The 25,000-nt window shown below is 47.2% G+C and overlaps 1 protein-coding gene and 2 non-coding genes across 6 annotated transcripts in view; 2 read left to right on the top strand and 1 right to left on the bottom strand.

The window, feature by feature from the left end:
- Window positions 1-3,950: 3,950 nt before the first annotated feature.
- On the top strand, window positions 3,951-4,066 carry LOC128098131 (U5 spliceosomal RNA). The gene has a single exon (XR_008214148.1). It is a non-coding gene; the product is annotated as a U5 spliceosomal RNA (small nuclear RNA).
- A 5,664-nt stretch (window positions 4,067-9,730) lies between these two features.
- Window positions 9,731-9,846, top strand: LOC128098132 (U5 spliceosomal RNA). The gene has a single exon (XR_008214149.1). It is a non-coding gene; the product is annotated as a U5 spliceosomal RNA (small nuclear RNA).
- Window positions 9,847-19,807: 9,961 nt separating this feature from the next.
- Window positions 19,808-25,000, bottom strand: part of Armh1 (armadillo like helical domain containing 1) — a 46,717-nt gene continuing 41,524 nt past the window's right edge. For 2 of the 4 annotated variants that reach the window (XM_052716276.1, XM_052716275.1), the window contains 6 exons: window positions 21,632-21,754; window positions 21,488-21,560; window positions 20,754-20,883; window positions 20,577-20,654; window positions 20,192-20,273; window positions 19,808-20,115 (listed from right to left, as the gene is read on the bottom strand). In XM_052716276.1, the coding sequence (XP_052572236.1) occupies window positions 19,994-20,115; window positions 20,192-20,273; window positions 20,577-20,654; window positions 20,754-20,883; window positions 21,488-21,560; window positions 21,632-21,754 (608 nt within the window). In that variant the 3' untranslated portion in view covers window positions 19,808-19,993. The remainder of the gene's footprint in view (window positions 20,116-20,191; window positions 20,274-20,576; window positions 20,655-20,753; window positions 20,884-21,487; window positions 21,561-21,631; window positions 21,755-25,000) is intronic. The other 2 variants (XM_052716277.1, XM_052716278.1) reach the window with 2 other exon arrangements.

Here is a 25,000-nt window from a genome sequence, read left to right as displayed (position 1 = left end):
TTGTTATAAAGTAAGCAACCAGGTTCTCTGGAAGAGTGGCCAGTGCCCTTAACAGCTATAACAGCTCAGCCTTCTCTTCAGTCCCCTTTCTTTTTGGTTTTTTCGAGACAGAATTTCTCTGTAGTTTTGGTGCCTGTCCTGGATCTTGCTCTGTAGCCCAGGCTACCCTCGAACTCACAGAGATCTGCCTGCCACTGCCTCCTGAGTGCTGGGATTAAAGGCGTGCGCCACTACTGCCTCCTTTCTTTCTTTTTAAAACCACATTTATTGGGGTTGGAGAGAGTACTTAGCAGTTAAGGACACTTAGTGCTCCTGCAGATGACTTAGTTCCATTCCCAACACCCATACAGCTACCTACAAACATTTGTAAGTTCAGTTCCAGAGGATCCAAGACACCCTCTTCTGACCTCTTATGGCACCAGGCATACATGTGATGTACAGACATACATGAGGCAAAACACTCATACACACAAAATGAATAGCTCTAAGTATTTTTCAAGAATATGTATTTATGAGGGCATAGTAGCAGAGGCAGGTAGTTCTCTGAGTTTGGGGCCAGCCAGGGCTACATAATGAGACCGTGTCTCAAAAATGCAAAAATCGCCAGGTGGTATTGGTGTGTGCTTTTAATCCCAGCACTCGGGAAGCAGAGGCAGGCGGATCTCTGTGAGTTGCAGGCCAGCCTGGTCTACATAGTAAGTTCCAGGATAGCCAGGACCATTATACAGAGAAACCCTGTCTCAAAAACAACAGCCAGGTGGGCGCATGCCTTTAATCCCAGCACTCAGGAGTCAGAGGCAGGCAGATCTCTGTGAGTTCGAGGCCAGCCTGGGCTACAGAGTGAGTTCCAGGAAAGGCGCAAAGCTACACAGAGAAACTTTGTCTCAAAAAACAACAAACAAACAAACAAACAAGCAACAACAACAAATACAGAAGAACTAGTGTGGAAAAGAAAAAAGAAAAAAATACAGAACAAAAAAAATCTACTCTTTTGGTGAAGTATGCATGTAATTTGTCTCAGTGTTTTTCTTTGCTATGGTTGGTTACTATATTGCATAAGAGGGGTATGGGTAGAGAGTAATGCCCATCTATTGAGTTCCTCTTCTGTGTTGGTGACAGCAGAGGCCCTTGGAAACCAGTGGCTTTAGGGACATCCCAAGTCATATCCAGCCTTCAGCAGAAGTTTGGCTCAGCCTTTTTTTTTTAATTTCTTGAGACAGAGTTTCCACTATGTAGCTCTGGCTGGCCTGGAACTTCCTCTGTAGACCAGGCTGGCCTTGAATTCATGGAGATCTGCCTGCCTCTGCCTCCTGAGGGCTGGGATTAAAGGTGTGTGCCACCACTGTCCAGCTGTTTATTTGGGCTTTTTGCTTGTTTTTTTTTTTTTTTAATTTTTTGCTTTTCTGAGAAAGGGTCTCACTATATAGCCCTGACTGTATGAAACTGGATATTGTAAACCAGACCAGTCAAGCCTCAGACTTGCAAAGATCCACCTGCCTAGGCCTCGAAATCACTGGGATTAAAGACACGTGCCACCATGACTGGCAGCATTTTTTTTTCCTAAACAAAATACCAGGTTGTCATAGTACTTAAATTTCATCCCAGGCCCAATAAGGAGACAACAGTCAGGCATGGTGGCACTCACACCTTTAATCCCAGCACTTGGGAGGCAGAGGCAGGTGGATATCTGTGAATTGGAGGCCAGACTGGTCTACAGAATGAATTCCAGGACAACCAGAGCAACACAGAGAAACCCTGTCTCAAAAAACAAAACAAGCCGGGCGGTGGTGGCGCATGCCTTTAATCCCAGCACTCGGGAGGCAGAGCCAGGCGGATCTCTGTGAGTTCGAGGCCAGCCTGGTCTCCAAAGCGAGTTCCAGGAAAGGCACAAAGCTACACAGAGAAACCCTGTCTCGAAAAACCAAAAAAAAAAAAAAAAAAAACCAAACAAACAAAAATCCCCAAGCAAAACAAAAAAAGCAGACCAGCTGGCTTGGGATTCACTATGAAGAACATGGCCTTGAGCTTGTGAACAATTCTCCTACCTCATCCTCCCAAGTCCTGGGATTGCTTTGTAGCTTTTCAGTGCCTTCCTCTTGCCGTCAAGGTCAAACAAATCACAGACCCCAGTTTCCTTCCTCTCTCTCCCTCCTCTCCCCACCCCCAGAATTGAGGCCATGCGTCTATGCAAGTCTCTATGAGCCAGAGTAGATCAGATGAGCTGTGAGCTTACAGCTCTCATCCTTCCTCGCAACTGTGAGCAAGGAGGGCACCTCAGCCCTAGACCGAGGACAGACTTGAATTATAACTTTGCTTTTTAATATAGTGTCTTCCTGCCTTGCGACTCCTGGCACTCAGGCCACACCAGACTAGATTCCATAGTATGGAGCTTGCTTACCCCCAAAACCTGTAAGAGTCAGAATCTCACTTTGTCTTCCAGAAGCGAGGGCTGTCTTCTTTCCCTCAAGACTCCATTATTCTGGCCTGGGTTGGTAATGCACACCTTTAATCCCGGCAGGAGGCAGAGGCAGGTGGATCTATGAGTCCCTGGCAAGCCCGGGCTCCATAGCAAGTTCCAGAACAGCCAATTCTACATATTGAGACCCTGTAGAACGAGGAGAAGGGAAAAAGAAACCACCATTCTGCCTCTGCCTCTCTTATGATGCTGTATCTCTCCTTATGTCCTCTCTCGTCAAGTCCCACGCTCAGGGTGGCCATGGTTATGATACTGTCTCTCCTAGGAAAGCTCACCCAGAGTGTAATTTCACCTCAGCTTTCCTTTCCTTCAATAAGTCCCGACATCAGGTACCTCTCCACAATTACCATCTTGCTCTTCTGGATCCTCAGTGCTTGGCCTGTGTCAGAAAATATTTTGTTATCAGTAGCTCAACACACAGTCCTGTGTCCTAGAGCAAGCGCCGCTTGTTCTCAATACATTTTTTAGAAAATGAATGTACTAGAATAACCAGTCTCAAGATTTGATTATTTATTTTTATATTTATTCCTTTTTGCTGGGGAATGAAACCCAGGGCCTCCTGCTTGCTAGACAAACTCCGCCCCTGCTTATTTTATTTTTAATTAATTAAGAGAATTTTTTGTTTTGTTTTGTTTTTCGAGACAGGGTTTCTCTGTGTAGCTTTGCACCGTTCCTGGATCTCGCTCTGTAGACCAGGCTGGCCTCGAACTCACAAAGATCCGCCTGCCTCTGCCTCCCGAGTGCTGGGACTAAAGGCATGCGCCACCACCGCCCGGCTAATTAAGAGAATTTTTAAGCTGGGTGTGGGGCATATACCTGTCATGCCAACATTTAGTAGGTAGAGGCAGGAGGATCAGGAATTCAAGATCTTCCTAGGTGATGAGGAGAGTTCAATGCCAGCCTGGGATACAGGAGACTCCCTAATGACTGCCCAGCACTCATGAGATTGAGGCAAAGGGAATTGCGCTCAACTTCCCAGGCCCAACTAGCTACATAGTTCAAGGCCAGCTTAAGGGACAGTGTGAGATACTGTCTCAAAATTTCAAGAAGCAAAATCAAAATATCGCTCCCCTGAAAAAAGGAGAAAGAACTTTTACTTGGTGTAAATTATAAAACCAGATTTTTATAGTTGGACCAGGCATTTATCGTCCCATGAATCTGGCTTCTGCACTGCCCCCTGGCGTCGGCCCGACGTCTACTCCGGGAAAAGGAAATCTCTACTTCCGGATACCCGAGGTTGGTGAAACAGCATATTTACATACCCATAATGCATTGCACTCAGCCCAATGCGAAATTTAAAAGGATAGCTCTTTTATTTTTTTTTCTTTCTCATTTTGTTTTCTTTATAATGATGCATCTTTCAGAGACTTGCGTGAGAGGAAAGCAGAAATCATCACTTACTTTGTGGAACTAGCTCCCATCGGTTTTCTAGGAGTTACAGTCGCCTGAGAACCCTTGGCAGACGCTTGGCACCATACTCTGGTTTCTCTTCAGATCGTATAAATCTTTCGCCTTTTACTAAAGATTTCCGTGGAGAGGAACAACTCTGAGTCTTAACCCAATTTTTTGAGGTCCTGCATATGCAGGGCTACTAATACCGGTCGAAAAATAGAATAACTCTCTAATGACTACATGCTTGTGGTATATAAGAAGTGTGGGAGCACGTGCTGGGTGTCTGATGCATTTGGGTTAACCTTGCTTTCGTTTCTGTTTTCTCCTGTATTTTAGTGTTTGCAGCTCTGCGTTTTCTGATTGGCCTTAAATTCCCGTTCTGTGTCCGGCTTATATCTATAATCTTGACCACAGGCAGATTTTAAGTGGTGCTGAATGTTTCGTGATTTCGAGATAGGGTCTTCGCTGTGTATCTCTGTCCTGGGATTTGTAGACTAGAGATCTGCCTTTGCCTCCCAAATGCTAGGTTTAAATGCATGAGTCACTATGTTACAAGTTCTGGATTCCTTTTGTGAAGACTACAACCAGCCAGGATTGGTGTGGGTGGTTCATTCCTATATTCCCATCAGAGGGAACTCATACCCAACACTGCTTGTGTGACCAAGAACCAGAGACTGGATAACCCAGAGACCTAGGGTAAAACCAAGTACTACTGGAGAGGCGGAGGAAGAAACACACACAACAGGGGCTGCAGAGATGAGTAAGCAAATTGAAAACGTGTACTGCTCTTGCAAGTTTGATTCCAGTCATCTGTAACCCCAGCATCCATGAGTATCTGCATACACATACACATATTTTTAAATAGTTACAAGACATGATATAAACAACACCCCACACCCCTGGGACTGATGACAGGCTGTGGTCTTACCTACTCAGGAGGCTAAGTCCAGAGGATTACAGAGTTCCAGACTCAGTTCCATAACAAGACCATCTCAAAAGACCAAGCCTCCTTCCTTAACCCACCCTCCACTAAAGGGCTGAGGCAGATAGCTCAGTGATATGACACATTTTCACATAATGAAAAGGTATGTATTTCTAGGGGCTGGGTAGTGATCGCTGCTCGAGTCCAGGGACCTAAGTTGGGTCTCAGCACCACCGTGCAGGAGCTAGCGGGTGTCTGAACTCTAGTGATGGGGAGGAGGACAGGCCGTAGACAAAGGCAGGTGGATCCCTGGAGCTTGCTAGCCCGCAACTTGGTCTTAGGAGTAAACCAATAGAGAGAGACAGACCGGCTGAGAGGAAGGAGTTGGAGGTGGCCTCAAGCCCCAGTGAGGGGTCAGCCTTGGAAGGGAGGAGGGCAGGTGTTGGGCCACTGGTGGGTGAGGAAGTGCATCCGCTCTGCTCACTCAAGTGGGTCCCTTCTGTGGCCATGGGTGGAAGGCGAGAGCTGGGTAGTGAAGGGACACTGGCCCATGTGAGCATGTGACTCTGGCAGGCCTTGCTCTTCTCTTGCGTCCCCTCTGCCTTGCTAAAAACCGTTAGATTACATTCCTAAAGCTAGCCACCAAGGTCTAGTCCCTTATTTGGCCACTTCCTCCTGAGGCTGACTACCAAGGTCCAGCTATGGAAGTATTAAAATCCAACAATCAAAAGCTCTCTTTGACTCCCCTAATTAACACACCCAATTAAAATTAAACACCCAATCCTAACACAGGGTTTCCCTTATACCTTTATAAACTGGCGCTTTCCTGTGTGCCACATGTCTCCTCTCTATCCAGAGGCAGTCCTTTGTCTCTCCAGGATAAATATCCCTGCCCCTTTTCCCTTCTCCATCCTCTGTCTCCTGTCTCTGTCTCTTAATCCGTGTCCTCTGTCCCTCTGGGGCAAATATATCTCCTTTGTGCTGAGAACTTGGTCTTGGGGGTCCGAAGCCGATACTTTTCCTTTCAGGTAGGTGCTGTGGAACACTCGTGACAGCAGCGGCCCTTGCCAAAAAACGGAGCAGGGACATGACAAGTAACATCCAGCCTTTGGCTCAGTTTCCTGGTTTTCTGTTTTCCTTCCCTGCCTTCCTCCCTCAGCTTTCAGGATCTCATGTTATAAACTTGGCTGGCCTGGAATTCACCGTGTGGAACAGGCTGGTCTAAAACTTGTATTGGCTGCTGGCTTCAGCCTCCCAGTTGCTGGGATTACAGATCTGAGCCATACACTCAGCTTCCCTTCTTAGATTATTTATTTATTTTTGAGACAGAATCTCTCTGTAGCCCTAGCTGTCTTGGTACTTGCCAAGTAGACTAGGAGAGATGGCTCAGTGGTTAAGATCACTGCCTGTTCTTCCAGGGGTTCTGAGTTCAATTCCCAGCAACCACATGGTGGCTCACAACCATCTGTAATGAGATCTGGTGCCCTCTCTGGCCATACAGAGAGAGCACTGTATACATAAACAAACAAACAAACAAACAAAAAAGGACTTCCTCAAATGATGTCTGCCAGGCACCTGCCTGTTTAGCATTTGAATAGACAACATTTAAACCGGGTGGTGGTGGCACACACCTTTAATCCCAGCACTCGGGAGGCAGAGGCAGGGGGATCTCTGTGAGTTCGAGGCCAGCCTGGTCTACAGAGCAAGATCCAGGACAGGCACCAAAACAACACAGAGAAACCCTGTCTCGAAAAAAACAAAACAAAACAAAAAACAGAAAAGTAGACCAGGCTGGCCTTGAACTCACGGAGATCCACTTGGCTCTGTTCCCTCTGCTAGGATTAAAGGTGTGTGCCACCATGCCCACCCAGTCTTTTATAGATTTTTAGATTTTTTTTTTTTTTTGGTTTGGTTTTTCGAGACAGGGTTTCTCTGTGTAGCTTTGCGCCTTTTCCTGGAACTCACTTGGTAGCCCAGGCTGGCCTCGAACTCACAGAGATCCGCCTGGCTCTGCCTCCCGAGTGCTGGGATTAAAGGCGTGTGCCACCACCGCCCGGCTTTTATAGATTTTTTAAACAGGACCTCATCCTGTAATTGGTGGGTCTTGAACTCATCACCTAACCTCCTCCTGAGAGCTGAGATTGACAGTGTGAGCCACCATGGGTAGCTCTAGTTTCCTGATTTTTCTGTCACTTCAGCACAGGGTAAATGCTGAAAAGGTAGAACTAGAAGGAAGGCCAGTCAAGAGATGGAGGAATGTCAATGGAGTCGGAATGAGGACCGACCATGATCACTCTGGTGGGGTGGTTGTGGGAGCCCACAACTGACTCAGTTTCCCAGTTTGAATCTGAAGTCTATTCTGAGTCAATAGAGTCCAGGCTTGTTTGCTCCAAGGCTGTGAGAAAGTCCTGATTAGTCCACAGAGTCTCCTTGAAGGGCTGTGATAAAGTTCTGATTAGTTCACAGAGTCTCCTTGAAAGGCTGGGAGAAAGTCCTGATTAGCCCACAAGAAGGATCATACTATCTAGCTAGATGCAGGTTGCTGATGCCTTCCAGAGGTGCATTGAGATGGAAAATGAAACTACCTGTTCCTTGATGCAGGCAGGCAGGATAGATAGTGGTGGAATGCCTGTGCTGTGCATTGTTCTACCTCTGTCCTTCAAGACTGTATATAAGCTGGCTGTGAAATAAACTCAGGGCTGTCCAGCATTGACCGGCAGACCTCTCAACTCTTTTCTGTCTTCTTCATTGTCTCTTCAATCCGCACGCCTCTACCCAGCTACCCAGCTGACTGTCGGCAGGCCCGACAGGTGGTAACATTTGCACTCTCATCTGAAAAGTGGTTCCACTGTCCTCTACCCCATTTCTTGGTCCAGAGTTCCTATCAATGTTTCCTTTTTCCTGGATTTTCATTTTCTCCCTCAATCCTGAATCTTTCTCATTAGTGTCTTTCTCTTTCATTTATTTATTTATTTTCTGAGACAAGGTTTGTCTCTGTAGCCCTGGCTGTCCTGGAATGCCCTCTGTAAATCAGGCTGGCCTTGAACTCAGAGATCTGCCTGCCTATGCCTCCAGAGTACTGGGATTAAAGCCATGCTCAACCACCCTAGCTTTTTTTTTTTAAGTTTTTTAATTAGATTTATTTTTATTGTATGTGTATAGATGGTTTGCCTGAATGTATGTCTATACATTATGTGCATGCTTGGTACCTAAGGAGATCAGAAAAGGGCATGGGATCCCCTGAAACTGGAGTTACAGATGGTTGTGAGCCACCATGTTGGGGCTGGGAATTGAACCTGGAACTCTTGGAAGAGCAGTCAGTGCTCTTGACTGCTGAGCCATGTGTAGGTGAGTGTCTGTGTGGGTATGTGGGTGTCCAGGGAGATTTAAAAGAGGAGCTAGAGTTACAGGTAGTTGTGAACCGTCCAACTCAGGTCCTCTGGAAGAGCAACAAGAACTTTTAACCTCTAGCCAACTTCTCAGTACCTATTTAATTCTTGAAGATGCCAGGAGCCTGGAAGCACAGACTCAGACCCTAACCATCAGTAACAGTGGAGCCCTAAAGAACAAAGCAGGTGTGATGGCCCATGTCTGTAATGCCAGCACTCAGGAGGCAGAGGCAGGGGGATTGCTATGATTGCTATAGGGGATAATTGCCCATCTTTGCAGTTCTCTGACGTCCCATTGTTCCTAGAATCCAAGGTGACAAGGTTTAGGGCAACAACAGGATACCTTTAGGCACTTTTGGGGAGTTTAGAATATAATATGGCAAAAAAGAAAACCCACCCCAAAACAACAACAACAACAACAACAAACAACCTTGACAGCAAGAGTCCTTGGTGCCTTTGTGCCTTTAGCATTAAAGGGAATGGAATGGTCTCAGTGCCAAAGATTTCAGAGACACTCCGTGAGCGATTAGTTACCTATATCCTGAAGTGAGCAGCTAGCCCAAAGCAGAGCACAAAATGCAGTGAAGGCAGAGATTCCAGACTCCCCTTCTGCTCCTGGTTTCCTGGCAGTCCAACTGAACACTCCAAGCATTTTAGACAAAATGCCTGGTATAACCTAGTTTCCAAAGATATTCACATTCCTGGGCTATACAGTGGGTTCTGGACCTGTCTGGATTACAGTGAGACACTACTTCTTTCTTTCTTTCTTTTTTTTTGGTTTTTTGAGACAGGGTTTCTCTGTGTAGCTTTGTGCCTTTCCTGGAACTCACTTGGTAGTCCAGGCTGGCCTCGAACTCACAGAGATCCGCCTGCCTCTGCCTCCCCAGTGCTGGGATGAAAGGCCAATTGTTGTTTTGGTATTTTACTCTTTTGGGGGGCCTACCACTCAGCTCCCAAATAAATCACACACAGAGGCTTATTCTTAATTATAAATTTTATTATTTTATTTACTATTCTGTTGTTATCAAGTTCTTATTAACCTCCTCAGTCCAACTAGTGCTGCCCAAATGCACAAGGGTGTGGAGTCATACTGGGCAGGAGCAACCTGTCATGGTCTCCCTCCTCAGTAGCCGTCAGTCAGCTGCCAACAGCTCCCTCTCTAAGGGTGGGACTGCGGAGACCCCTTCCCGAAAAGTCCGACTCGTGGTTGGTGTGTATACTCCTGTAAATACGGCTTTCGCCCTGTCCCAGAGGGTGGCCCAGCTCTAGCCAGCCCAGGGCCAAAGGCTGGGGCTTTGGAAACCCGGCTTGTGACGCAACCTCTTTTACATACCCACAATGCATTGCACACAGACCCGCGCTTTCATTTAAAAGTGTCAACTCTTTTACTTTTTTTCTTTCTCATTTTGTTTCCTGAATAGTGCTGCGGCTTCCAGAGACTTCCTGTGAGAGGAAAGCAGAAGTGATTGACCACTTATTTTGTGGCATTAGTTCCCATTGGTTATGTAGGAGTTGCAGGCGTCCGAGGATGGTAGGCGTACTGGCGAGGTCATACTCTGGTTTCTCTTCAGATCGTATAAATCTTTCGCCTTTTACTAAAGATTTCCGTGGAGAGGAACAACTCTGAGTCTTAAACTAATTTTTTGAGGTCCTGCTTGTGCAGGGCGACAATTGCCGGTTCAAAAGTAGAGTTGATGTATCCGAGCACGGTAGACAGTTGGCAAAGGAGGATCTGATACCTCCATAAATTTCTTGAAGACTTACGCTCACACACCGCCTGGCTTCATAGCTAATGGCCTTCTCAAAAGTTTTTTGTTTTATTTTCTTTTTTTGGGCAGGTAGTGGAGAGTCTGAGACAGGGTTTCTCTGTGTAGTTTTGGTGCCTGTCCTGGATCTTGCTCTGTAGCCCAGGCTGGCCTCGAACTCACAGAGATCCACCTGACTTTGCCTCCCGAGTGCTGGGATTAAAGGCGTGTGCCACCACCGCCCGGCTCAAATTATTTTTTAATGGGCTCTTCCTCCAGGCAGATAGATGTCTTATTACCTGTCTCAGTATGTCATATTACTAAGAGACAATCAAGCTGGCAAGATACAACGGGAGACACATTTCTGGAGTTCCAGGGCTGTACAGAGAGCCCGCCCCCGCCCTGTCTCAAAAAACGCCAAAGAAAACAGGCAAGTTTAGCGGTCCTAAGTTCTAGAATATAATTTTATAAGCACTCTCCACTTTCCTTTTTGACATTCTACAAATTCAACCAAGGAGATGGAGAGAGGGGTCAATGGTCGGTCGAGAGTGCTTCCTACTCTGGCAGAGACCCACGTTGGTTTCCCAGCACCCACAGCCCGTGGCTCCCAACCACCTGTAACTCCAGCTCCAAGCAATGGATCTGAGGCTCACTCTGGCCCCCAACACCTGCATTCACACATGCATAATTAAAAATAATATTAAAAATATAAAATAAAACCCAGACAGTTTAGGAACTTTTATCCTAGACCTGTTTCTGGAGGGAGTCTTAGACCCACATGCTCTGAGTGAGAGTCCCCAAGCCCACATTCCAATACCCCTGGACATCAGGGTTCTTCTCAATTTCATATCCACTATTGTACTTCTTCTCTGTCTTCCTAAAATCATCCTTTTTGCCTGTTTTGGAGACAGGGTTTCTCTGTGTGACAGCTCTGGCTGTCCTGGAACTTGCTTTGTAGACCAGGCTGACCCTAAACTCAGAGAGATCCTCTTGCCTCTTCATCCCTAGTGCTGGGGTTGAGATGTCGGCCACCACCACCTAGTTTGTTTGTTTGTTTGTTTTCTTTAACAGTTCCATGTGGTGGCTCCGCCCATCTGTAGCTCCAGTGCCAGGGGATCTGACACCCTCTTCTGACCTCCATGGGCATCAGGCACACGTGTGGTATATGTGCAGGTGAAAGACACATAAAAATAAATCACCCTTTTTTTTTTTTTTCAAGATAGGTTTCTCTGTATAACAGCCCTGGCTGCCCGGAACTGGATTTGTTGACAAGGCTGGTCTCAAACTCACTGAGATCTTCCTGCCTCTGCCTCCCAAGTGCTGGGGTTAAAAGGCTTGTGCCGTCACTGCCGGACTAAAATAAATAATCTTTAAAATAAATTGAAAAGAGACCCTCAAGCCCTTGAGTACTGTGTTATGTAGTCCACAGTAGAGGAAAGGGGGAAGGAATTAGGAAAAGAGCAAGCGAGCACCTCCAAGGGAGGACTCCTATAATTTACACATGGGTGCCTTTCTCCAAGGAGGACTCCTGTAGTGGACACGTGGGTGGCTTTTGTGGTTCTACCTCTCCTGGGTGTGCTCACCAATGTTCTTCTCTTCTCATCTGTCCCTTGTTCATTTAACCTTTTGGGGAGGTTGGTGTCTTCCAGGTCACAGGCCCTTGAACTCTAGAAGGTCTGTGTTATCTCAGAGCTCTCGATCACAACCAGCAACACCCACAGCTGTCTCCCACCACAGAGGACCTTCTGACCCCTAAGTGATATCGCAGGATGGCCTCTTGAATTCACTGAGACCCACCCTCCTCCCTCTCAAGTGCTCCAGTGTGTGTAGACATCGAAGATACGCACCACCACTAGCTGAACCAGCCTGACCTTTCAGTTTCTTAGAGTAACTAACCCTGCTCCCCCATAAAATGCCACTCTGTCCTTTTATTCGTTAGGATTCACAGCCTATGATGGATCAGTGTCACCAGGGCTCCGTCACCAGGTCCCTGTCTCCATAAGAAATGGTGTGCTGGGGTGGGTGAGGGATACCAAGATTTTGATTTGACCTTGCTGTCAGGGGACCATGTTGAGACAAAAAGGTCCCAAATCAAAGTGTTTGGAGCCCAACTCCTAATGACCCATCACATCTTACCCCAAACGGCCAAAAAGACAGCTGGTGTTGTAAAACTTACTGCTTAAGATGCCGAGGAATCCACTTAGCTACCCAGATATGGACCCCACACAAATGACAGAGGAGACAAGACCAAGTAAGTCTCCAGTTATTAAAAGCAAGCAAGCAAGCCTAACCCCAACTCCCTCTCAGAGAGATAAGTCTCTCTGAGACATTTTGTCTCTCCCTCAGAGTCTCTGTCTGTCCTGCAGCATATTTCCTTTTTAAAAATTAATTAGCTGTCAAGAATGGTGGCACAAGCCTTTAATCCCAACACTCAGGAGGCAGAAGCAGGTGACTCTCTGTGAGTTTGAGGCCAGCCTGGTCTACAAAGTGAGTTCCAGGACAGCCAGGGCTGTTACACAGAGAAAAGAGAAACTGTCTCCAAAAAACAACCAAGCAAACCAACAAACGGAAAACACTGTTCCAGCTGGCTCCCTGACTCCCGCCCCTCAGCTAGTCACAACCCAAAACCACAGGTGTGAATTTGTGTGATGGTGAAAGGGAGTATCAGTTCACCCTAACATGATGTGATTGTCTTAGCTTTCACCCCCACACTAGGGAGTCAGAGGCAGACAGACGTCTGTGAGTTCAGGGTCAGCCTGGTCTATACATTGAGTTCTCGTCTAGCAAGGGCTATATGAGCAAACAACAACAGAAACAAAACCACCTATCTGGAACAACAAAAACCAAGTTTGATTTGGTGACCTATGCCAGTTGTCCCAGCACTAGGCAGAAGGATCTCGAATTCAAAGTCATTTTCAGCTACATGGAGAGATTGAGGCTAACCTGGGCTACAAGAGATCCTGTCCCAAACGCCCCCAAACAAGCTAACCAAATCCCACAGCTCTCTAGTTGTATTATTCTCTGATTACATTTGAAGTAAATCTGAGATGAGGCAAAGAAACATGCTCAACTATGTTCATACCAGCACTATTTGTAACAGCCAGAACCTAGAAACAACCTAGATGCCCGTCAATCAAAGAATGGATTAAGAAAATGTGTCCATATACACAATAGAGTACTACTCAGCAGAGAAAAACAATGACAGCATGAAATTTGCAGGCAAATGGATGGAACTAGAAAATATCATCCTGAGTAAGGTAACCCAGACCCAGAAGGACAAACATGGCATGTACTCACTCATAAGTGGATACTAGATATAAAGCAAAGAACAATCAGACTGCAACTCATAGAACCAGGGAGGCTATATAGCAAGGGAGACCCTAGGATGACTGTGGCTTATAATAAATTTTGGTTTTACTAAAAAAAAAAAAATAATAAATTAAAAAAATAAAAAAAACCCAAACAAACAAAAAAGAAAAAAAAAAATCTTAGGTGAGGAAAGTTACGGTGCCTCTTTGACCTTCTTGAGACCCTCTTGTGGGAACTCGGATGCTCAGTACTTTGTGTTAAATGAATGTAGAGATACAATCACTTTTTTTTTTTTTTTTTTTTTTTTTTTTTTTGGTTTTTCGAGACAGGGTTTCTCTGTGTAGCTTTGCGCCTTTCCTGGGACTCACTTGGTAGCCCAGGCTGGCCTCGAACTCACAGAGATCCGCCTGGCTCTGCCTCCCGAGTGCTGGGATTAAAGGCGTGCGCCACCACCGCCCGGCTACAATCACTTTTGAGCTGTTGTTTATTTACTGATTAGTGCGGAGGGTGCAATCCAGTGCCCCGTGTACATACAAGGGCTGTACTCCTGACTACCCTTCTCCTGGAGGGACGATTTTAATTCAGACTGCTTCGTAGATTTACATTCCGGAAATCTGGCGTTGCACTGCCCTCTGGTGGTCGGCCCAACACCTTTACACCGGAGGAAAAAGGAACTAGTTAAGGTATTTCCGGAGACTTGAGGGCGGCGCCTTAGCCTTATTTACATATCCACAATGCACCGCACAGGGGTCGTTGCTTAATTTAAAACCAGAAATCGTTGCTTCTTTTTTCGATTTTGATTTCCTTCCGAATGGCAGAACGTTTACAGGTGTCTGTGCGAATGAACAGAAACATGATGCATTTTGGAGTTAAAAGAAATCACCGTTTTTGTAATAAGGGTTTTCGTCACTTGAATAATACATGCAGTCAATTTGAAGCTTGTCAAAGCGCTCGCCTTATATTTAAGGCAACTTTCATAGCGCGGTTCGCCCATCGGTTTGCGTCGAGAGCCAAATCACCGATGTTTTCGTTCGAACCCAATTTTTGGAGGTAGTCTGATGGCTCTAGCAGGCTACCAATAATTGTCCAAGAGTAGACTCGGACTGCAGTAGCAGGTGTTTATAGAGTTTATCTGGTGGTGGATAGGAAACTTTGGATGTTTTCCTGCCAGCTGCACTCAGTACTGTGGAGGTAAAGGCCACAGAACCAAAACTCAGTTGTTCCTGGCTGCAGCAAGGTTCCAGGTAGGAGGAGACTACGTTCTACTGTCTTAAGACTATGCGAACAAGAGCAAAAGTCTCAACTAGGTATAGCGGTTCGAACCCTAGCACTCAGGAGGCAGAAGCATGTGAGATCAGGACCGGCCTGAGATCCTAGCTGGAAATAACTAAAACATCAACAAAGAAACAAGAGCAAAGAAAAAAATCTAAAGGCAACATAGAACCCAAACCACAGGGAACAAAACAAAAGCCCCAACAGAGCCAGTCAGTGGTGGCGCACGCCTTTAATCCCAGCACTCGGGAGGCAGAGGCAGGCGGATCTCTGTGAGTTCGAGGCCAGCCTGGGCTACAGGCTGAGTTCCAGGAAAGGCACAAAGCTACACGGAGAAACCCTGTCTCAAAAACAAAAACAAACAAAAAATAAAAAAAATAAAAAGTAGACACAGCCAGTCATACGACGGAATGTTACATGGCAGCTCAGAGGCCTGAGGCTCCATCCTCAGCACTACAAAGTGTTGATATTCTGATCCGTCCCTCCAACTCCCACTCCTTGGCACCGTCCTTCGCCCTGATGTAAAACCCCCCTTCCTCCCTCTCTCCTTCCTTTTCCTCTAAGAGGTGTGCACTCCCCCTCTCTGCTCTCTCTTTCTCCTCATCTCTCTGTTATAATAACTCTCCACGTGGATTCAGGGTCTGGGTTGTGAATTGCTGGCCATCATGGTTGCCATACCCCAATGGCATGCATCTGCCCAGCCTGCTGCTGCATGTACCCAGCATGTTTCCCTATACTCGAGGGATACCCTAGCTGGGGGGATCCCCTCCTCCCGAGTAATAATTCATCACATGGGTGCCCAAAGTTGCCAGGCAATCCCACTGCTGTCTCCTGCCTGTAGCAGTCTGAGGAGCTCTGGGACCCGGTACCACCCACCATTTTTCCAACTGCAGCACCGCGGGGACCCTTCGCCCTATCAGACCTGTAAGATTCCTCCCTTCCCTTCTGACCCTTTTCCCACAAGTGAGGATTTGTCTTGTTCTGGTACCACGTGTCTTTCGGGCTTTAAGCCCTTTCCCTGATCCCTATGCGATGGCATGTGGAGACGGCTTGTGTCCGTTGGCCCCTACTATTTGGATTCTGGTCCACTGAGCAGCTTGTGCCTTCTCCTCGGTCCTTGTTGAATTTCTGGGATGCTAGAGATTCCAGCCTTGGACCTTCTCCACCTTACTCATGGAAGATGTGCCTGCCTCCATGAGGGCTTAACTTACCTGCCTTGGCAGTCAGACTTGGTCCCATGTACCAATCAAAATGGCCGCTTCCCAGCACTCCATAGCCTGGTATTTACAGGACCTTTGCAGCTTCTGCCAGCGAGAGATGGAGGGGGGAACCCTACTTTTCTCTTATTCGGTCTCTCTCTCCTGCCCAGCTGCACTGCTACCCCATTTTTCCCATGCTCCACAGCACTGCCTCCAAGCTCTAATTCTCTAACTGTAAAACTTTCCCCCAAAAAACTTTTCTCCATTTTTCTTTCACAAAACCTATTTCCTATGTGAATGGAAATTTATGATTGATATGGCCATCTATATTTCTTTCTGACTTTTTTTTTTTCAAGACAGGGTTTCTCTGTGTAGTTTTGGTCCCTGTCTTGGATCTTGCTCTGTAGACCAAGCTGGCCTCGAACTCACAGAGATCTGCCTGGCTCTGCCTTTTGAGTGCTGGGATTAAAGGCATGTGCCACCACTGCCCAGCCTCTGACTGACTTTTAAATTCTTCAATTTATCTGTTCCTTATCTGCTTAGTTTATTTTGGAAAAAAAAAATCCCACATAAACACAAGGTCAGGCACCATATTTGATAGGGGCAATCATGTGATCGAGCAGTGCCATCTTAAATAACGTCAATCACGTGGTCTAGTCACCATCTTGGCTAAGGTCAAAACAGGCAGGTCATATGACCTTACCGCCATCTTTACTAAGGGCAGCGTGGGTGGGATGCCCAGTGTTCAGGCCTTCAGTATGGAGGGAAGTTAGGGAATCACCTCTTGCCATGTATTGTTTCATCATTGCTTTGTGGGCTGCGGAAAAGTCCTCTGGTATTGGCCTGGCGTTCCCCAGCTGCCTCTCTCAGGCTTCAGCTGTTTGGGCAGAGGGAAGTCCAACCATGGCCTGCTGTTCCTTCCTCTGCAGCCTCTCGTATGGGCGGGGCATGGAGGTATGACTCCCCTCTGGGGCATCAGCGAAACCACATGCAGGTGGTATTGTTATATTAAGATTTTATGCCAGGTGGTGGTGGTGCACGCCTTTAATCCCAGCACTCGGGAGGCAGGGGCAGGCGGATTTCTGTGAGTTCCAGGCCAGCCTGGGCTACAGAGTGAGTTGCAGGACAGGCTCCTAAGCTACAGAGAAAACCTGTCTTGAAAAAAAAAAAAAAGATTTTACATTAATACAATTCTGATACACTTTGAGTCATAAGATCAGGATTTTAAAATGATTTTTAAATTCTCCTTGGTTACCCACTACCTGCTTTTCTATGATTTGGATTTCAGTACTGACTGATAATACTAATTTATCTAAAACTTTTATTTTTTTCTCACTTGTCTCTTTCTAAGGATGGTATTTTTTCTCTCTCCCATCTTGGGACTTCTGCGCTTCTCAATTATAAGACTGTGGGCCAAAAGACTCCAAATAAGTTCATGTATTTTAACTCCCGTCTCTAGTCTATATCTCAGCAGGCTGGCAGATACATCGAGCAGCAGTGTGGACCACAACCTCCAGCGCTTTCCCTGCTACGGATGTCAGCAGAGATTCTTGTCTATGTGATGTGGACGCAATTATTCCCTGCCTCTACAGCTGGGTCAGATAATCATGCTCCTGACAAATGTCCCACTGCCCAGCCTTTGATTGACCTTCAGCGTGTTTTGGGGCCCTGACCACAACACCCCAGTGCCAGCTTGAAGCAGTTCTAGAAGAGAATACATCATCCCATGTTCCCTGTCCAGAATAGGCTGGAATGCTGTGGGAAACCCCCTGGCATAGAGAACTGATTGGCTATCCAATGCCCATTACTATTTATTAATTAAAATGGTTCTGCAATAAGATAAGACACTTGACCTTCTTTATGCAGAACCAGGGAGATATTGTATGACCTTAAGGAATTATTATTTCTATATAAATCATTCAGGATGGAGTTTCTGGTCCACCAAGAGGGTCCTTTTCCTTTTCTCAGAGAGTTCTTTTCTCAGAGCTGGGCTGCACCCTGACTCACAAGCCCCTTTTCTCCTGTTCCCATTTCACCTTGGGATCTTTCCCTGTCACTCTTCTTTGCCTTCTCAGGAGACAGCTTAAGAAATAATGATTTCTATATAAGTCATTCAGGATTGTAATCTGGCTGTACTCAAAGATCAGAGCCCCTGTCCTCGCTAACTTCATTAAGCTGTAACTAACTGGGAAACCTGTATATTCAGATTTAAGTCATATGTATGCTCTCAAAGTTATAAATACATCTAACAGATTTTGTGTGTCCCCCCCCCCCCCCCGTCCTCAAACACCTGTAGATCTGAGAATATGGCATTTAATATAAAAGCTTTTTTATGATAAAAAGACATGCCAGCTCCTGGCAGCATCCTGTATCTCCTCCAAGAAGATGCATGGCCGCAGAAGAACTTCCACCGGAAGCTCATGGCAAGGCTGGCTATGCAGCTGAGATCTTGTTCAGACTGAATAAGTGGAACAATGGAGGACCAATTGCCCCATACTGCAAAGTCAAGGTGGGTCAGTCTCCCCAAATTTCTACTCCACAGAAAAAAATCTGTCAGATCTTCTGGGCTTATGATCTGAACAAGTGCTGCCTTTGGGGCTTCTGTCCCCCGCCCCCAACGACCATGAAGAGACTTGGGATTGCTGCCTAGGTAGCTGGAAAGCTGTCTCACTTCTTAAATTTATCCTTCTCAGATCTGACGATGTTTGATGACTAGGGTGTATCAGTTTAACAGCCCCAACCCAAGATTATATATATATGCTCTCTAATTACAGACAGGTATGCCTCATTCACAGACTTCATGGTACAGGATAGACTGGTTTCAGATATAAGTCCAGAAGCTCAAAGTTTTAATACTGATAAATGCAGCTTTGATAAACTGATAGAACATTGACTACAAAGAATCCTTAAATTTCTATGGATTTTTAACCCGTTTGCTATGATATAAATCCATTCTAGCTATCTTACAGATACCTACAGGTTCCTAGAAAAAGTTCTGCTAAATCTATTCCAGCTGTCTTACAGATACCTACAGGCTCCCGGGAAAAGTTCTGCTATTGCATCAAGAGATCTGGTCTGATGAAAACTAGCAATCTCCAAAGCCCATTTCTGACCCTACATATTTTTTGAGCATATTTTGCAGATTCACTGTTCCCACCTGACCTCCAGAGAAAGAGCAGATGCCGTGACTTCTATGCTCCTGATTTGGCATGCCATTCCCCCCAAGCTCCTGGAACACCACTGCTGCAACCTGCCTCCTCAGCTCCCTCAAGGAACGTTCCTGAGACCTTCTGCCATGCATGACTCCTGGTTCCCCCTCCACATACTTTGCCCCTTGTCAGGTTGGAGTAGTCTCAAGAATTCAGTGCCCTTGTTCCCCCACCTGCTCCCATAACTCACCTCTTTTTATAATAATTAAAATGGAGGAACATTAGTATTCTGATCCGCCCCTTGAAATTCCACCCCTTGGCACCGCCCTGCATCCTGATGTAAAACTCTTCTCCTTCCTCTCTCTCTTCCAGGCTGGCCTCGAACTCACAGAGACCTGCCTGGCTCTGCCTCCTGAGTGCTGGGATTAAAGGTGTGCGCCACCACCGCCTGGCTGGAGTTGCTTTAGACACAGTGAGATGTAAACGCGAAGGCTGGAAATGGAAGGGGTCGAGGGGACAGAAGCAAGGCAAAAGGCAGGAGAGAAGCAGGTGTGTGATAACTTAGAGCAGCAGTTCTCAACCTGTGGGTTGTGACCCCTTTGGGGGTCAAAGGACCCTTTTATGAGTGTCACCTAAGACCATTGGGAAAATACAGATATTTACATTACGATTCATAACAGGAGCAAAATTACAGTAATGAAGTAGCAATGAAAATGATTTTATGGTTGGAGTCACCACAACATGAGGAACTGTATTAAAGGGTCGCAGCATTAGGGAGGTTGAGAACCACTGTCTTAAAGAATCAAGGGCCTCCACTTAAGGCCACAGTATGCCCTGGAGCTCTTCCAGAGCCTCAATGACCCTTCCCTTGGGACCTGCTTTTGATAAGCATGAGCACTCCCCAACCCAATCACACAGCTCTTATAGCTCTCCATTCCCTTCAAACTACACAGGACAAGATATCAAAACTCTTTATTAGACGCTTCTGCAGCAACGGCTTCCCCTCTTCCCACTGCATTTTCTAACTCCCAGCTTCCCACCCAGAACCAAGTGGCACTTTCTTCAAAGCCTTCCTCCTGGCAGGCAGGCTTCTGTGAGGCACAGCCTTGGCCTTCCTGGTTTGCCACGGGGGCTGCTCTGTCACTCCTTGGGTTCCGAAGGAAGCCTCTCAAAGTGGGCGATGTATTCCACCTCATTCATATCTCCAGGGCCCATGAAAAAGCTGAAGCAGCTGTTGGTGGTGCCTTCACAGAGGTGTAACGCTGCAATCAGCGAAGGCCAGCATGAGCCTGATTGCTGCCTCTGCCTGGGCTCTGGGTCCCCTCACCCTCTGCTCACCTTTGGTAACATTGACTTTGTTGGCTGCCAGGATGTCCGCCTGAATGCTGTCTATTTTTGTGTACAAGAGCTCGGCGTTGTTCTGAGGATGGAAGCAGGAGGAGCCTGGCTGGGCACCAGAGCAGTGTGCTCCTGGAGTGGGGCTTGAGAGGAAGGTTAACTGCAAGCAGAGCTGCTGAGGCAGAAGGTCCTGTTCCCAGCTTACTAGCTAGGGCAGGTAGGGGACAAGAAGACAGTGTGTGTGTGTGTGTGTGTGTGTGTGTGTGTGTGTACGTGCAAGTGGGGGTGGTGGTGGTCAAGTCAGGAGACTAGCTTCATTCTGTGCACAAGGGGACCCGTTCCGTCCTGGGCAACTGCTGAGGCTGGTGGGAATGGAAATACTTACAAGGAAGAGCTGGTAGAGTTCCTCCCCCATGGACTTGCGGACATGTTCCTCCACCAATGGGAACATTTGCACAAAGAACTGCGGCAGAAATTGGGGGGTGGCAGGACAGTGTGGGTATGGGCTGACTTGACTGCCCATGCCCTGCATTCTGCCCCATGCACACCCCAGCCCAAGCACCTCTAGTGTGAGGCTGGCCAGCCTCTGGCTGTTGCTGTGGTCGGTGTTGCCCATGGCCGTCATCAGGCTGTGGACCACGCGCATGTGCAGCAGCTCCTCTGCCAGTTTCAAGTCATTGCGCGCCAGGATCCTTGTGAGGAAGGATAAAAAGACAGGAAACACTGTGGGGACACAGGAAGGAAAGGAGCCCTTCACCCCAAGTCTGAAGCCTCTCTCTCTCCAGCTGAGAAGCAAGAATGCCAGCAGAGCCGGGATTAGGGGAGCATGCCTTCTATCCCAGCACTAAGGAGGCAGAGGCAGGTGGATCTCTGTGAGTTTCAGGCCAGTCTGTCTATGCAGAGAGTTCCAGGACAGTCTCATCTCCATAGGCTCTAAAAACAACAACAACAAAAACAAACTAACAAACCAAACCAAACAAAGAGCTGCAACTCTTTCCTGAGAAGCCCATACCCACACTATGTGTCGGTATTTTTCTTTTCTTTTTTTGGAGACTGGGTCATACTATAAAACCCTGGCTGGCCTGGAACTCACTATGTGGACAAGGCTGGTCTTGACCTCACAGAAATCTGCTGGCCTCTACCTCCCAAGTCTGTGCCCAGCCTTGTGTCTTTCTTTTAAAATTAAACTATGTTATGAGCTGGGCACAGTGGCACATGCTTTTAGTCCCAGGGCTCAGGAGGCAGACAGTGTCAGGCTTGGCTTGCTGCAATCACCCACTCCCTCTGCTGGCCTACCCAATGGTCTTGGCGGCTGCAGCCTGCTTCAGGAACACTGGGAGCTGGGTGCTGATCTGGAGAAGGGAAGGGTCTGGAGAAATGAGGGACCATTAGCCAGGAGCCCTTTCCCTCCTCCGGGGCAGTCCCCACCAGGAGTCCTACCAGTGAAGATCTTGGCCTGCAGTATGGAAGTCTCCTTGACTGGTGGGATAAGCAGGGCCACAAGGCCCTTGAGCAGAGGCAAGCGCACATCGTAGTGGATCAGGTCCTTTATCAGCTCGATGGCTGGGGAAGGACAGAGATGCTGGAGAGGCCCCTAGTCCTTCAAAACTCTTCACTACCTTCTTCTGTTTTTAAAGATTTATTTATTTATTTTATGTGTATGAGTGTTCTATCTGCAGGCCAGAAGAGGGCATCAGATCCCACTATAGATGGCTGTGATCCACCATGTGGTTGCTGGGAACTGAACCTGGGTCCTCTGGAAGAAGAGCCAGTGCTCTTAACCACTGAGCCATCTGTCCAGTCCTCACCACTACCTTCTCCCCTGCCCTCTCCACACCCTCCCGCAGTGCTTTCTGGGGCTCAGCACCAGGGAAGGCCTTATATGGGGAGGTTACACTTCCTGTCCTTCTGGAGCTTGTGACTAGAAACCAGCAAGAGGAGGGGTCAGAGGGAAGGAGCGGGGTGGTGAGTCCACCCAGGAAAGGCCTGGAGGTCAGAGCTGGAGGTTTGAGGCCCACAGAAGTGAGTTGCCATCAGCTTGGAGGAATTCAGGTTTGTTGGAAGAGGAAAGGGCTGAGCTAAGACAGATTTCATTTGTCTTTTAAAAATTTGATCCCTATGGATCAAAGCCAGGGGCTCCTACATTCTAGGCAAGCACTCTACCGCTCAGCTACATCCTCAGGCCTGGGCTGGGCTTCTGTTTTTTGAGACTCCCCATCTTACATTGTTGTCCTGAGGTTGATCCCCAGAAACCAGGTAAACATAGAAGAGAACTGACTCCACCGGGTGTCCTTCACAGGTGCAACCATGGCATGCTAATGCCCCCCACATGCTTGTAACCCTAATACTTGGGATGTAGAGGCAGGAGAATCAGGAGTTCGAGGCCATTAAAGAAAAACCAAATGTTATCATTTTTACTATTTTCTACAGGGAAAATATTTTCCAGTTTCAAATAACTCTGGACTTTGGAATTATAACCTATTTTTATGTTAAAAAAAATTTAAATGGAAAATGCTGAAGGACCACTGAACTCCATGTTGTATTTTCATATCATTTTCTGTATAAAATAATGATTTTAAATGTTTGTTTAAAAAGGGGGAAAAAGCCGGGTGGTGGTGGTGCACGCCTTTAATCCCAGCACTCGGGAGGCAGAGCCAGGTGGATCTCTGTGAGTTCGAGGCCAGCCTGGGCTACCAAGTGAGTTCCAGGAAAGGCGCAAAGCTACATGGAGAAACCCTGTCTCCAAAACAAAACAAAACAAAAAAATTAAAATAAATAAATAAAAAGGGGGAAAAAAAGAAAAACCAAATAGCCAGGAAAGGTGCGTAGAACATCTGCTTCTTCCACAGACACTTCCTATAGGGAGATGCCTATAGTTCCTGCACTCCAGAGGATGAAGCAGGAGGACTGTGAGTTTGAGGACAGTTCAGGTTTTAGGTAGATCAAGACCCTGTATCAATATGTATACACGCACACACACATGCACACACACATGCACACGCACACACACATTTTGACAAATCCAGAACACGATTCTTAAGCAGCTCAGCATGGTAGTACAGGCTTGTACTCTAAGCACCTTGGGAGGCTGAGGAAGGGCAGAGGCAGAAGCATTGTGAGTCTGAGGATAGCCAGCACTATATAGCAAATTCCATCCTAAGCTGGACTACACAGTGAAACTCCGTCTCGAACCAACGACCAACCAGGACAGGACAACAGTGACCACAGCCACCCCCTGCCCTTTGGACGGGCTGCCACTTCTCTGGTTGTGTTTCATGGAGGTCCTCGGGTACTCTCAGCATCAGTCCCTGATGCCCATCCCCTGTAGCTGTTACTCAGATGGAGTTCTTGGCATTTTTGTGTTATTGTAGTGATTGGGGCCCAGGGTCTCACTATGGATCCCTAGCTGGACTGGAACTTGTTCTGTAGACCAGAGTGGCCGTGAACTCACTGAGATCCTCCTGCCTCTGCCTCCCGAGTGCTGGGATTCCCGACTGTGTTGCCATAACTGACTGCTTAGATGTTCTAAGGAACCATAGAGCCAACAGTATTGTACAGGGACAGAGTCCAGCCCTGAGGAGGTGTAGAGCACTTGGGCCCTCTATGGCTTCTCCCAAACCTTATGTAGACAAAATAATAGTCAAGGTGCCTCTAATGCTTGGCAGCCATCTTGGGCAGTGGCCGGTGTCCAAACTCTCAAGTCTTTCTTACGGCTCAGCTGCTGTGTGTCGGTCGGTGCAGCTGAGTTTGGATCTGAGTGCTTTGGCTCCTTTTATCTGACCGTGGGTCACTTTGTCAGCTCCAGCAGGATGCCACAGCAGTGCCGGGGCACCCTGGGAAAATATGTCTGAGATGTGAAGAGAGAAGTGAGTGGAAGAAGATATGTTGGTGTGATTCCCTGGCCACAAGCAGTGTTTTCTGTAATGTAGAGTCAAGTGTTCCAGGAGAGAAATATCTTCTTCTGCCATCCCGCTTTACACTAAACGCTCCATCTTCGTTAACTGTGCAACTGGAACACTAGCAGCTCCTGGCACAGATGAAGATTTATTCATGGAGTCATTTCTGATTGTTTAAAAATTCACAGCTGCCACTGTTTATACCCACAGAGAAGAAGCAAGGCCTTGCTCAAATGTCTCTCTGAGCAAGCACGTTACTGAGCCAGCCCCACCTCCCCCTGGGCCAATACTGATGGGGCATGTCCTCGATCCAGGACCCGTGCTGAGGAAATGCCAGTGCTCACCAGATACAAGGTGCTGCCCTCACAGGCCGTGGACACTTAGTTCAAGAGGAAAGAGTCATTCCTCAAATCTAGAGAATAACTAGAGTCCACAATGGACATAATAGCAATACTTGGGAGTTGCAGGGTCATTGTTTACTACGTAGTGAGTCTGAGGCCAGTCTAGGCTAAGACCCTGTCTAAAAAAAAAAGAAAAACCCAAAACAAGCAAACAGCCTGTCTGCACCAGAGTACCTCATGTTTCCCTGCTGATCCCTCTTTGAACAGATGAAGAAATTGAGAACAAGTGGCCTCCTCAGGGAGCCAGTGGACAGGAAAGCTTGGGCGGTGGGCAGGGTTAATGTTCCTTGGCAGAAGGACGTCAAGTGGCCCAGTTACACACACACACACACACACACACACACACACACACACACACACACACGCCAGTAGGGGTGGTACATGCCTTTAATCCCAGCACTCTGCCTGGATAGGCAGGAAGATCCTGTGAGTTGGAGGCCAGCCTGGTCTACAGAGTGAGTTCCAGGACAGCCAGGGCTACACAGAGAGACCCTGTCTTGGGTAGGAGGGCA

The sequence above is a fragment of the Peromyscus californicus genome, unplaced genomic scaffold, assembly GCF_007827085.1.
Source record: "Peromyscus californicus insignis strain IS unplaced genomic scaffold, ASM782708v3 Scaffold_5__1_contigs__length_169319896, whole genome shotgun sequence".
Taxonomy (NCBI): Eukaryota; Metazoa; Chordata; class Mammalia; order Rodentia; family Cricetidae; genus Peromyscus; species Peromyscus californicus.
This window is presented reverse-complemented; position numbering and strand designations above follow the sequence as displayed.